At 56.1% G+C, this 13,639-nt stretch overlaps 1 protein-coding gene across 1 annotated transcript in view; it reads right to left on the reverse strand.

Annotated features, from left to right (window-relative positions):
- Positions 1-1,082: 1,082 nt before the first annotated feature.
- Positions 1,083-13,639, reverse strand: part of AHCYL2 (adenosylhomocysteinase like 2) — a 68,332-nt gene continuing 55,775 nt past the window's right edge. The window contains exons 7-17 of the mRNA XM_066551089.1: positions 13,476-13,582; positions 12,209-12,325; positions 10,631-10,694; positions 9,294-9,382; positions 7,909-7,979; positions 7,670-7,764; positions 5,999-6,097; positions 5,352-5,420; positions 5,195-5,273; positions 4,535-4,655; positions 1,083-3,580 (exon numbers count right to left, since the gene is read on the reverse strand). Coding sequence (XP_066407186.1) covers positions 3,574-3,580; positions 4,535-4,655; positions 5,195-5,273; positions 5,352-5,420; positions 5,999-6,097; positions 7,670-7,764; positions 7,909-7,979; positions 9,294-9,382; positions 10,631-10,694; positions 12,209-12,325; positions 13,476-13,582 — 918 coding nt within the window. The 3' untranslated portion in view covers positions 1,083-3,573. The remainder of the gene's footprint in view (positions 3,581-4,534; positions 4,656-5,194; positions 5,274-5,351; positions 5,421-5,998; positions 6,098-7,669; positions 7,765-7,908; positions 7,980-9,293; positions 9,383-10,630; positions 10,695-12,208; positions 12,326-13,475; positions 13,583-13,639) is intronic.

A 13,639-nucleotide genomic window follows, 5' to 3' on the forward strand; every position in this document is an offset into this window, starting at 1 on the left:
ATGGGGGGGCCTGGGGACACGGTGGGGGAGACGGGCTTGAGGGGACAGGGGGCGTCGGGAACTGGGAATGCTGGGGAGTTATGTGGGATCCCTGGGGTGCTGGGAACAGGGAATGCTGGGGAGTTATGGGGGTCCCTGGGGTGCTGGGAACAGGAAATGCTGGGGAGTTATGGGGGTCCCTGGGGTGCTGGGAACAGGGAATGCTGGGGAGTTATGGGGGTCCCTGGGGCGGTGGGAGCAGGGGATGCTGGGGAAGGGGTTTATAGGGTGTCCCTGGGGTGCCAGGAGGATGGAATGCTGGGGAAGGAGGATTTATGGGGTGTCCCTGGGGTGCTGGGGGTACAGAATGCTGCCATGGGGTCACGGGGTGTCCCTGGAGCGCTGAACTGGGGCAGCAGGGCAGGAGCCGGTGGTGCCAGAGGTGGGGTGGCCATGGAGGGGCCGGGGGCACCTGTGGGGCTGCAGCCGCCCCAGCACAGGCAGGGCCGAAGGTTCCCGTCCCCGAGGCACCCCCGGAGCACCCGGCCCGTCGGGCTGTCCAAACCCCGCCGTCCCCATTTTGGTCCCAGGCAGCTCCCGGGGCCCTGGAGCAGGGTTTGTTTCCATTCCCACACCCAGTAAGGGGGGGCGGTTGTTTTTGGGGTGACTACGGGTCAGGTTTGTGCCCGACCTCCGTGCCCCTCACATCCCACATCCCTTCAGAGCCTCTGGAAGGCTGAAAACCCCCAGGGTTTGGGTCAGAATTCCCTCGGCTGCCGCGGCAGCGTGCGCGGCTCTGCTGGCAGGGCGGGAGCAGAGCAGATAACGGGATTGCTCCGGAAGCGATAACGGGACCGGGATCGTTCCCGCAGCACCTCCCAAGGACACACCGGCCCAGCAGCCCAAACAGCTCCGGCTGCCCCAAGGACGCGGCCCCGGAGCCGCTTCCCCAGCTGGAATTGTCTGGAAGCAGCAGCAGGAGCTCAAGGCTCCGGCTCTGGGGACAACCCCCCCATCCCACCGCCATCCCCGATCCCTCCTTGTCCCCCCTCCACCCCAAAATCCCACCTGACCCCGCCTGACCCCAAGGACACTCGGGAGAGTTTGAGTTTTCCAATGTTTTATTTGTGTTTTGAGATTACAGAGTCTTTATTGCTGATCTAATACAATCACTCAGACATTAATATTTAAAACATCCTTCTGAAATGTTACGGTTGTGACATTTTTGTTTCCTCACTGCTGATGACAAGTTTTGTCTTATTATTATCTCTAAAGTTCAGAACAGAATTAATTTCCTTTATGCGATTTTGCTGGTGTTACCTAAAATCTCATTTTTCCTAAGTCTTGAAAAATGTGTTACATTAAAAAAAAAAAAAAAAAAAGATGAAAGAAACCAAACCCCATTACACGTTTAATTTAGAGATGATCATAAGATATGATTCCAGGTTGATTAGGAAAAAAGCCAAGCGAGCCAAAAAGCTTTTACAGGAGAAGCAGAACATGGAGAAGAGCTTTAAAAATCGAGGTGGGAAAAGCCAGTTGGGATTTCAGTATTAATATATATATTTTTTTTTCCCTTCCTATCTACCTCGAAGATAAAAGGGGGTTAAAACTGGGCACGGAGGGATCTGGGGCTGTGCAGAGCAGGCACGGGGTGGGACGCGGCTCTGGGGATGAGAGGGGTCGGGATGAAAGGGGCTTTTCCAAAAGGGGCTTTTCCAGGGGGAAGTGGCTGTGCTTGGGTTGGGATGGGATTCCTGTTCTTCCCAAAGCTGCTCTGCCCCAGGGACCCCACAGCTACATCTCACCTGGGCCAGGAGCAGCTCCCACGCTCCCAGAAAACAGCAGGGGCTGACACAGACCAGGATCCAGCCCGGGGAGAAAGACCTGGGTGGGATGTTTCAAATTGCTCAGGGGATTCTTCCCAAAAAATCTCAGGATCTGGGTAAAATGAACGAGCAGAGGTCATTTCAAGTCTGTGCTTAGCAATCAGTCTACTGGAAGCTTCTCAAGGCCTGAAGGTCTCCTCAAGGCCTTCACAAAGCCCTGACGCCTTCCCAAGGTCTCTTCAAGGTTTCCTCAAGCTCTTCTCAAGGTTTTCCTTCCTGATTTTGAGAGATTTCAAAGAGAAACTTGGAATAAGCCGGCACATGGGAACGTTTGCTCTGGAGATGAGCGACTTGTGGCCAACCTGCCTCCAAATCTCCTGAGAGCCGTGGGAAGGACTTGAGGCCGTAATTCCTCCATTTTCCCTTCCTTGTGCGTGAACGAGCTGCCACAAAAAAGTTCTCCATGATGGCCAAGAAGCCCAGGAGGACAAAACACGGATCTGCAGCTGATGAGAGACTCGGGAACCAACAGGGAGGACAGAGGCTTCTGTGCTCACGGGGCTGGGCAGTTTCATTTCAGAAGGATCACGTTCTCCACGTGAGGGACAGAAGTGACTCCGCTCAAACACTTGGGAAGTCACCTTGCTAAGGGTCACACTGTCCTGTGCTCAGGTGAGACATCCTGGGATAAAACAGGGAACTCTGGCAAATTTATTCTCCATCAGCTCTGACACGTCGAGGTGACCAAAGGGTTTTAGTGATGCTGAACTCTCCCTTCACACAGAATCCGTGGGGGCCGCTCCGGCGGACGTCTCATACATTCCAAAGGGGAATTCCAGATTCATACAAATACGACCAGAAAATAAAACTCCGAAGGTTTCCAATGAGGACTGAAATTCAGCTGGAGAAGGACCTGGGTCCTCCCAGCCGGGCGGCCGGCGCGCTCTGCCTGGCGCGGCAGGAGCCGCCGGGCGCGGCAGCAGCATCGGTGGGCGAGGCCCTTCCAGCAGCGCTGGGAACACGACTTTGGTTGATCCAGAGAGGTTGGCACTCGGAACGACAGCAGCAGGAAAACGCCGCGGGGCTGTGCCCAGGGGAGCGGCGCCGGCTCCTCCGTGCGCTCGGGGCTCTCCCCGGGCCAGCGCCAACCCTTGGGCACAGCTCCGGGCAGTGCTAAGGCGAGGTTCCCCGGCTGGGCACGGCCCCGGGCACCTCCAGGGCACACGGAGAGGCTTCTCCAGCCAGATTCCCGAGGTGGCTCCCGGCCGGGCGGCAGCGCCTGGAGCCGAGGAGGATCTCGGCTCTGTTGTCAAAGCGCCGGGGATCCCCCGGCTGCCAGGATCCGGCGCCGCCGGAGAAGCGCTGGGGCACGGAGGAAACCAAAAGCGACTCCCAGGCCGGGTCCCGCCGAGCGGGGGGTGAGCAGGGGTAAGGGAATATTCCACAGCTCGATTCCAGCAGCTTCCTCCTCGCCTTCCCCGTCCTCCCAGCCCCGAAAAAGAACGAACCCAAAGAGAAAAATGAAAGGAACGGAAAGAAAATCCAGCGTCTCCCAGTCCCGCGGCAGGACGAACACCAGTGGCAGAGGCCACATGAACAGTATTCTAATTTAATAAATAAATAACCTAAAACACACTGTCGACTATGGCAGCAAGCCCGGCTCTAGCGTGGGAAGCTTGCGCGGTTTCATCCTGTACAGTAGTTGAGAAAGACTCGGGTGCTTGTTGCGGTTCCTCGCGATTCTCCGGGACGCGGCGGCAGGAACTCAATATCTGGGAAAAGGAGGAAGAAAGAGGCTTTGGTGAGTGAGGAAGGGATGAGAAGCTGTCCTGGCACCACCACGGTGGATTTTGGGAGGGGGAGACGCCAAGGACAGAAATGGCTGAGGAAGGGACTCGGTCCTCGCTGCCTCCCAGGTGCCCATGGGAAGTTGGAGGGGTCGTGGCTCCCCCTCAGGGCAGGGAATTCCCTGAGACCCTCAATGGATCCCAACCTCTCCAGAACAAACCTCGCTCCCAACAAGGCTGGGCCATGCCAGGCACCAAAACCAGGCACAGAGAACTGAACCAGAGGGAATTCCTCCACAGCTACAGGGAAGCACCAGGATTTTGCAAGGAAAAAAGCTGAGGATCTGGGAAAACCCAGTGATCCCCAAACTGGGAGTCTTCTGGTGCTCTCTGCCTGCCAAGAAAATCCCTTTTCCTGCAGGAAAAGGATCTGGGCTTCACCCTCCCCAGCAGATCCACTTTTGTGCAAAGCCATTTCATTTTCACAGTGGAAATTCATGGCAGTGCTGGCTAAAAAATGTGGAAAGGGAAGTGATCCAGGGCTCCTACTGAAAATTATTATTATTTTGGGGATCTGCCCAGCCCATGCTCAGGCAGGAGCCTTGGAGCTGAGCCTGTGGGAGCAGCCCCGGGGCCAAGGCCGCTCTGTGCCACCTCATCCTCCGTCAAACTTTAAAAATAAAGCTGCCACCGAGCCGGTGGCATCGCGCTGGCATCTGCCACGTCTGGGTGACAGCTGCTGCCACGCACAAAGGGCTCCCATCCTGCCAAGAGCTCCTGTCAGGGCTCCAAGTGCACCATCCCCTTCCTGCTGCCTGCGCCGGGACTGAGCAGAGAGACCTCGGAATCATCTCAGGGTTTGTGTGGGGTTAAACCCCAGGTGTCCCCCACAGCAGGGCAGGAGCAGAGGCCTGGGAGGGGACAGGGCTGGGAGGGCACCTGTAGTAGTTGGGTTTGAAGGGTCCGTTCTTGTTGAGCCCCAGGTACTTGGCCTGCTCGTCCGTCAGCTCCGTCAGGTGCGCGTCGAACGTGGGCAGGTGCAGGCTGGCCACGTACTCGTCTGGGGGAGGGCAAAGAGGCCAGGCCTCGTCACAGCAGCCAAGGGAGGCCACAGCGAGGGCCCCGGGCTGAGGCACAACCCACCTGGCACCTCTGGTTGGTGACACCCCGCCCCAAGGTCAGGATAAGCCAGCCCTGCCTCAAAACCTCCCAGTTCCCACCAAAAAGCCCGGGGAAGTGCCCAAAGTGTGCTCAGGAGGGGGCTCTGCTGGGGGAGCTGCTGGCAGGGGTGAGGCCCCATCCCTGGCAGACCCCACAGGACACCCCCTGCACTGGGAGGCACCCCCTGCTCCCCACAGGTGCCACAGGAGAGCAGCAAGAGCCCAGGGCCAGAGGGAAGGAGCGGCTGGAAGCCCCTGAGCTGGGCCCAGGGCCACCTCCCAGCTGTGACAGTGCCCAGCCTGGCCAGGGCCACCTCCCAGCTGTGACAGTGCCCAGCCTGGCCCAGGGCCACCTCCCAGCTGTGACAGTGCCCAGCCTGGCCCAGGGCCACCTCCCAGCCCAACGCCCACGAGCAGAAGGCAGTGGGAACATTGTTACCCATTTTTTTAGGCAGCAAGTACACGTCCTGCTTGTAGCGGCCCTCGGGAGCGTTGTAGAGCTCTATCAGAGCCAGGGCCTGCAGAGAGGACACCGGGGTCAGGGCTGCTGTCCCTCAGAGCGGGGCCTGCCCCCAGCCCAGCCCAAGCCCCCTCACCTGGGTGGTGGCGGTGATGGACAGGACGAAGGTGGGCACGGTGGAGCAGCTCAGGTTCAGCAGGCGGCCCTGGAAGCAGAATCTGGCTGTTAACAGGGCCCCAAACCCAGTCTGCAACCCCACAGGAGGGACAGGAGCCACTGGAGCAATGTGTCCCTGCTGTGTCACCTGCACTGAGCCCCGAGGTGTGGCTGCCCTCAGGAAGTGGGAGATACCCTGGAGTGGGATGAATTAAAACAGGGGAGCTTTTCTTCACCCCAGGAACTCAGGGGGGCCCTGGTGGCTCTGCACAAGTCCCTGCCAGGAGGGCACAGCTGGGGGGGGTCGGGCTGTGGTGGCCAAACAGGGACAGGGACAGAGGGAACGGCCTCAGGCTGGGCCAGGGGAGGGGCAGGATTGGATTTTAGGGGGAATTTCTCCATGGAAAGGGTGGTCAGGCACTGGCACAGCTGCCCAGGGCAGGGGTGGAGTCCCCATCCCTGCAGGGATTTAAAGCCCTGTGGATGTGGCGGCTTTGGCAGTGCTGGGAATGGTTGGCCCTGATGGATTCAGAGGCGTTTTCCAACCCAAAGCATTCTGTGATTCCAGGACTCCCTGGGCCAAACCCCACGAAGCACAGGGAGCCTGAGCTGCAGCTGCTCCCTCACCTCTGCCAGCAGCACGATCCTCTTGCCATCGGGCCAGATGACGTGATCCACCTGGGACCTCACCCGCTCCCAGGTGAGCTCAGGTGTGCGCAGGCTGGCCTGGAAAACGGGAAGCACTGTCAGCCCAGAGCACTCTGACCCTAAAAGAGTCGCCCCAAAGCACCATCATCCCAAACACCACTGCCCCAAAACACCATCATCACCCTAAAGCACTGTCAGCCCAAAACACCATCACCCCAAACAGTGTCACTCAAAGCACCATCATCCCAAACACCATTGCCCCAAAGCACCATCACCTCAAAACACATCACCCTAAAGCACTGCCAGCCCAAAACTCCATCACCCCAAACAGTGCCACTCAAAGCACCATTATCCCAAACACCATTGCCCCAAAGCACCATCACCTCAAAACACATCACCCTAAAGCACTGCCAGCCCAAAACTCCATCAGCCCAAACAGTGTCACTCAAAGCACCATCATCCCAAACACCATTGCCCCAACGCACCATCACCTCAAAACACATCACCCTAAAGCACTGCCAGCCCAAAGCACTCTGGCCCTAAAAGAGTTGCCCCAAAGCACCATCATCCCAAACACCACTGCTCCTAAGAACAATCACCCTAAAACACTGTAACCCCAAAGCACCATCACCTTAAAACACCACGATCCTAAAGCACCATCACCCTAAAACACCATCACCCAAAACACTGTGAGCCCAAAATGCCACCAGTCTGAAACACCATCGCCCCAAACACCATCTCCCCAAAATACCACCAGTCCAAACACTGTCAGCCCAAACCTCCATCACCCCAAACAGTGTCACTCTAAGTACAACCACCCCAAATACCATTGCCCCAAAGTGGCATCATCCTAAAGCACTGTCAACCCAAACCACCATTACCCCAAAGCACTCTGGCCCTAAAAGAGTTGCCCCAAAGCACCATCATCCCAAACACCACTGCCCCAAAGAACCATCATCCTAAAACACTGTAACCCCAAAGCATCATCACCTTAAAACACCATGATCCTAAAGCACCATCACCCAAAACAGTGACAGCTGAAAATGCCACCAGTCTGAAACACCATCACCCCAAACACCATCACCCCAAAACAGTCACCCCAAACACCATCTCCCCAAAATACCACCAGTCCAAACACTGTTAGCCCAAAACCCCATCACCCCAAAACACCATTACCCCAAAGAGTGTCACTCAAAGCACAACCACCCCAAACATCATTGTCCCAAAGCACCATCACCTCAAAACACCATTATCCTAAAGCACTGTCAGCCCAAAACTGGGCACTCTGACCCTGAAAGAACCATAATCCTAAATCACTGTAACCCCAAACACCATCGCCCCAAAAGAGTCACCCCAAACACCGTTCAGCCCAAAACATCGTTATCCTAAAATATCATTTGAACACTGTCAGCCCCAGCCACCACCCTAAACCACCATCACCCCAAAACATCACTCAGAGCACCACCACCCCAAACACCACTGCCCAAAGGCACCATCACCCCAAAGCACTGTAACCCCAAAGCAAACACCATGACCTCAAAGCACCACCACTGTCAAACAGTCCCCTCAAAGCACCATGACTGCAAACCCCACGCCCCTAAACCCCAGCAGCCCCAAGCTGTGCCCCCACGCCCCGCAGGCCGTGCTCACCACGTCGATCTCGGTGTTGGAGTGTCCCATGTTGCAGACAATGCAGCTGTTCTTCATCCTGTCCAGATGTTCCCTGGTCACCACGTTCTTGTTCCCTGCCAGCACCACAGCCCCGCATAAATCCCTGTCCTGCTCCACCTTTGGGGCTTTCCCTCAGGCCCAGGCTGGGCTGGGGCCATTTTGGGGCATGGATCCCTTTTGGGGTGTGCACCCCCTCTCCCGCCCTGCTGGCCCCGCACCTGTGCAGGTGATGACGATGTCCACCTGCCTGATGACCTCATTGAGCTTCACCAGCCGGAATCCGTCCATGCTGGGAGGGAAAACAGGGACAAAGTGAGCCCAGATCCTGATTTTGACCCCCGATGAGCCACTGGGAGTCTCTGGGGTCATCCTGGAGGGTCTGGGACATTTGTGAGGAGAAGTGAGAAGGGATTTTGGGGCTTTCCAATGTCCTGTCAAGGCCTTCTCATCTGCAAACCTCAATTCTCGACCCTGATGGGATTTTTAGAGCTGTTCCTCCTGCAGGGAACATCCAGGAGCTGTGGATCCGCTCAGAATCCAGGCTGGGATGGATTTAGAGCATCCTAAAAACCACCCCAAAGCTGTGGGTGCCTCTCACCACCCCAAAATCCTTATTTAGGCACCTGCAGAACCCTCAGAGTGCTGAGCCCTGGCAGGCCTGCCCTGCCCTCCCCAGCAAGGTGAGCTCAGGGATAACAAGGGCAGCCTGGGTTTTTTTGGGATTTGTTGACAATCCTCCCCAGAGCTCCTTCCTGTGCCTCTCACAAGCTGCAAAATTGTAGTTACTAAAAAAATAAAAGTCATTTTTTTTTCTGCTGCATGTCCCCATTTCCTGAGCTTTTCCCCACTGCAAGCTCCTCCTGAGAGGGGCCCCGTGCTGCTGCTGCTGCTGCCTCAGGCAGGGAAGGGATTGCTGGAAATTCCCAGCTGAGGATGGATGAAGGTCACAGAGCAGCCCAAAAGTTCATCAGCTCTGCTAATTAGAACTCATTAGTCCCCTCAGCACAACAACCTGGGGAGGAGCAGGCTGAGGGTTATGGGGGGCTCTGGGTGTTTTGGGATCCCAGAGCTGGGGATGCACGAGGAGGATCCAAACCCAGAGGGGTTGGGGGGCTCACAGGACCCCAAACACCCCCAGGGTGAGGTGGGGGCACAGCCCTGGGAGAGCCAGGGAGCAGCAGCTCATCCCCAAAATCCCTGCAAGCCACACCCCAAACTCCTGGCACCTGCGGGATGGGATAAACCGGAGATGCTTTAGGGCAGATGGGATAAACTGGAGATGCTTTAGGGCAGGGCCCTTTCCTGGGGTGAGATAAACCCAGGAGATGTTTTAGGGCAGGGCCCTTTCCTGGGATGGGACAGAGTGGGAGATGTTTTAGGGCAGGGCTCTTTTCTGGGATGGTATAAACTGGGAACTGCTTTAGGGCAGATGAGATAAACCAGGAGATGCTTTAGGGCAGATGGGATAAACCAGGAGAGGCTTTAGGGCATTTCTGGGATGGGATAAAGCAGGAGAAGCTCTAGGGCAGGCCCCAGGGCAGAGCTGGGGCTGCAGGGATCCTTTGGGAAGGGATTTCCAGGGCAGGGAGGGTTCCAGCCCTACCAGGCCTGCAGGGCGCAGATGGGGTCGATCTCGGTGACGTAGACGATGGAGCCCATGGCCTTCAGGGCAGCACAGCAGCCCTTCCCCACCTGCAACAGGGACAGGCTCAGGGCACAAACCCCGCTGCTGGGGCAGCAACCCCACTGCTGGGGCAGCAAACCCCATCCCTGGGGCAGCAACCCCATCGCTGGGGCACCAACCCCATCCCTGGGGCAGCAACCCCGCTCCTGGGGCACAAACCCCATTGCTGGGGCAGCAACCCCACTGCTGGGGCAGCAAACCCCATCCCTGGGGCAGCAAACCCCATCCCTGGGGCAGCAACCCCATCCCTGGGGCAGCAACCCCATCCCTGGGGCAGCAACCCCACTGCTGGGGCAGCAAACCCCATTGCTGGGGCACCAACCCCATTGCTGGGGCACCAACCCCACTGCTGGGGCAGCAACCCCACTGCTGGGGCAGCAACCCCATTGCTGGGGCACAAACCCCATTGCTGGGGCACCAACCCCATTGCTGGGGCACCAACCCCACTGCTGGGGCAGCAACCCCACTGCTGGGGCACAAAGCCCTGGAGCTGGAGCAAGCTGAGACCCAGGCCTGCCTTAGGGAAGATGGGCACTAAAAGCCCCACTGGGTCTGGTCCCAGGGATTCTTTTCCCCCAAAAGATCCCAAGTGATCCCAAGGGAAGTTCCAGAGCCTCCTGCAGCCTTTGCTCCACTCAGGAAGCTTTAGGGGTAATTAATCTCAGAGGGTTAATGAGTTTTAACCTTTGCCCAGCATAGGCAGTGCAGGGAATCCAGGTTAAAATGTTCCCAAAAATGGGATTACAGCAGGAAAAACCATTCCAGCTGCTTGGACATTAAAAATATTCCAGTAGAGCACCCACTGCAACTGGTGTGAACTGGTCCTGAGAGAAACTGGGAAAAGAGGAATATTCCCATGGGGAGAGAGGGTGGGTGAAGGGATAAATCAAGATTAATTCTCCCTTGACCACACTGGAATGCCCAGAACATCTGCAGAACCTCTGATTTTAGTAAATTCAGATAAAATATAATATTAAAATTACAGAAATATGTGTTGTATCAATATGTGGGCATGCCAATATCCAGATATTAAAGATACACAGAATATTTAATGTATTTTTTTTAACATTCAGCTTTGGCACCTCTTTAATAATAAAGAAATGAAGAAAACTTTCAGTTTTTGGGAAACTCCTGAGGTTTGGAGGGTCCTGCAGGTGCAGAGCAAAGACCTGAGGGTGGAGGAAGCTGTGCTGAGGGTTTACACATGGAATTCCCAGTGGGAAAAGGAGGAAAACTGGGAAAATGGAGCCCCTTACCTCCCCATAGCCACAAACCACCACCTGCTTCCCTCCAAACATCATGTCTGTTGTCCTCTTCAGGCTGAGGAAAAAGGGGAAAAAACCCAATTAAAGGTCAGAATTCCAGCCCAGCACTAAGAGCTGCTCCAAGGATGGAGCCACAGCTGGACCCTCCATCCCTGAAATTCCAGGGGAAGAGAAAACCCCAAAAGCACCTAAAAACTCCCTTTTCCTTTTGGAAGGGTTGGGGTTCTTTTGTTCTCCCAACAAAGAGGATGGAATTTGGGTTTGGAGCCCTTTTTTTGTTGATTTTTATTCATTTGCCCTTTGTTTTGACACTCCCAAAATATCGAAAATCCTCTCCAAAAATCCTTCAATCTGAATTTTTATGGCCAACCCCAAGTGCCCCCCAAGGAAGAGCCCCAGGAGCAGCAGGGCAGTGGGAGCTCTTTGCCAGAATCCCAGAGCTTTTCCCAAATGAAGCTGCCCCTTCCTCTGCTTTCCTCCTGCTCCCTCCCTGAGCGTGTCCTACATTCCAGGCTATTTTTAGCTCTGGAGTAAATAGGTTAGCAGTGCAGGGAAGGTGAAATTCCCTCCCTTTTCCAGGGGAGTTCGGCTAAAACCCACAGCAGCTTTGAGGCACCTGTGCTCTCATCTGCCCTGACCCCGCCTGAAATTCCTGCACCAGGCTGAGCCCAAATCCCAATTTACCCCCAAGGTGTTTGCATGGAATCCCAGGAGTTTTTGGGTTGGAAGGGACCTTAAATCCCATCCCATCCCATCCCATCCCATCCCATCCCATCCCAGGGCCACCTCCCACTGTCCCAGGCTGCTCCAGCCCCAGTGTCCAGCCTGGCCTTGGGCATTGCAGGGATGCAGGGGCAGCCCCAGCTGCTCTGGCAATTCTGTTCCCATATTTCACCCCCTCGTTATTCCCATTCCCTGTTCCTTGCACATCCCAAATTCACGGATTGCTCATGGACTGTGCCACAAACGATGTCACAACAAGGACAAAACCTGTCCCAGCCTCATTTGGCCGTGATGGAATTTGGGGCTGCAGGGACACAGACACCCAATTCCATGGAAAGAAAGGGAATAAAGAGCTGGAGAGAAAAAAGGGATAGAGGGACACACATGGGACAAAGGCAGATTTTATCCAAAGGGGAGAGGGACAGGACAGGAATTCTGATGTGCACCAGAGGTAAGGAAGGATTTTATTCTCTGACACATGAATTGAGCTGAGATGATCCAAATGGCAGCAGAGCAGGGCCCTGTGGGAATTCCTCCCCATTCCTTGTGGGAATTCCTCCCCATTCCTTGTGGGAATTCCTCCCTATTCCTTGTGGGAACTCCTCCCCGTTCTCCCGTTCCCCCATGGGAATTCCTCCCTGTTCCCCATGGGAATTCCTCCCTGTTCCCTGTGGTGATTCCTCTCTGTTCTCTGTGGGAATTCCTCTCTGTTCCCCATGGGAATTCCTCCCTGTTTCCTGCAGGATTTCCTTCCCATTCCTTGTGGTAATTCCTCCCCATTCCCTGTGGGAATCCCTCCCCACTCCCCATGGGAATTCCTCCCCATTCCCCTGGGATCCCTCTCACCCATCCAGGATGGACTCCCTGCAGCAGTAGAGGTTGTCAAACTTCTGCTTGGTGACCGAGTCGTTGACGTTCATGGCTGGCACGCAGAGCTTCCCGGCCTTGGAGAGCTGGTACAGCCTGGCATGGGCACAGAGCCAGGGGTTATCCAGGGAATTCACCCCTGCTCTCAGGGGCTTTGGGATGGAAAGGACCCTAAAGATCAGCCTGGCCATGGCAGGGGCCCTGGACACTGTCCCAGTGTCCAGCCTGGCCTGGGGCACTGCCAGGGATGCAGGGGCAGCCCCAGCTGCTCTGGCAATCCCAGCCCAGCCAGGAATTCCTCATTGCCAAGATCCCATCCCTGGCTGCCCTCTGGCACTGGGAGCCATTCCCTGGGTGCTGTCCCTGCAGGCCTTGGCCCCAGTCCCTCTGCAGCTCTCCTGGAGCCCCTGCAGGCCTGGAATGTGCTGGAAGCTCTCCCTGAATCCTTCCTTTCTCCATCATCCCCCTGCTCTCAGCTCTGGGCACAGACTCAACTCCTCATAGCAGGAAAATCACTAAAAATGAATTTAAACATCTCACTGTGGCTCTTCTTTCAAGAGAGTCTGAAAATCCTGTTCCTGCTCCAGTCCTTGGGAACGAGAACCTGCCTTTGGAAATCTCTTCTTCCCACACTGGGATTTCAGATCCTAAAAATATCACCAGTCCTCCTCCTGACCCCACTGGTGCAGAGCTGGAGCCACTTCCCTGTTTCACACATTTCATTCCCTGCTCCAGGAGCTGCCTGAACCTCTGGCCAAGCTCTGATCCAGCTCAGAGCTGCAGCCAAGCCTCTCCCCATGCAGGAGCTCAGCAAACAGTGCTGCTCTCCTCAGCTCCCCATTCCCTGGCACCTGTGATGGGATGAATTCCATGGAAAACCTCCTGTGACGCCTCCCAACCCCCAGAGCTGCTCCCACCCCAGCTCTGCTCCTGCCAGGGACTCAGGGGTTTCACTCACTCATCCCTCATGTTCTCCCTTCCCCAAAAACAGCTCAGTTCCTCTTCCCAAATCTCGCTTCTTCCCACGGATTTAGAGCAGGGCTGTGCTCCTCATCCCTCCCGTTCCATCTCCACACCAGGTGAGAGCCTCTCCTCCCACCCCAGGAGGGGCTCCTGCTCCTCGTGGGAGCTCAGAGCAGCTCCAGGTGTCCTGCTCAGATTGAAGCAGTTTCCATGCAGAGCCAGGCCTGGGGAAAAGCAGAGCCCAGCTGCCGGAGGGGGCTCAGGGCTGAGCTCTGTCCCAAACCTGTGCACGCCGGTGACGCTCTCCTCCACGATGCCCTTGATCTTCTTGAACATGTTGGGGTATTTCTTGTAGATCCAGTGGGTGAGATCTCCCCCATCGTCCAGGATCTGGAATGAAAACAGCCACAGAGTCACCTGGGGCTGGCCAGGGAGCCACTGCTGGAA

This window comes from Molothrus aeneus, chromosome 5 (genome assembly GCF_037042795.1).
Source record: "Molothrus aeneus isolate 106 chromosome 5, BPBGC_Maene_1.0, whole genome shotgun sequence".
Taxonomy (NCBI): domain Eukaryota; kingdom Metazoa; phylum Chordata; class Aves; order Passeriformes; family Icteridae; genus Molothrus; species Molothrus aeneus.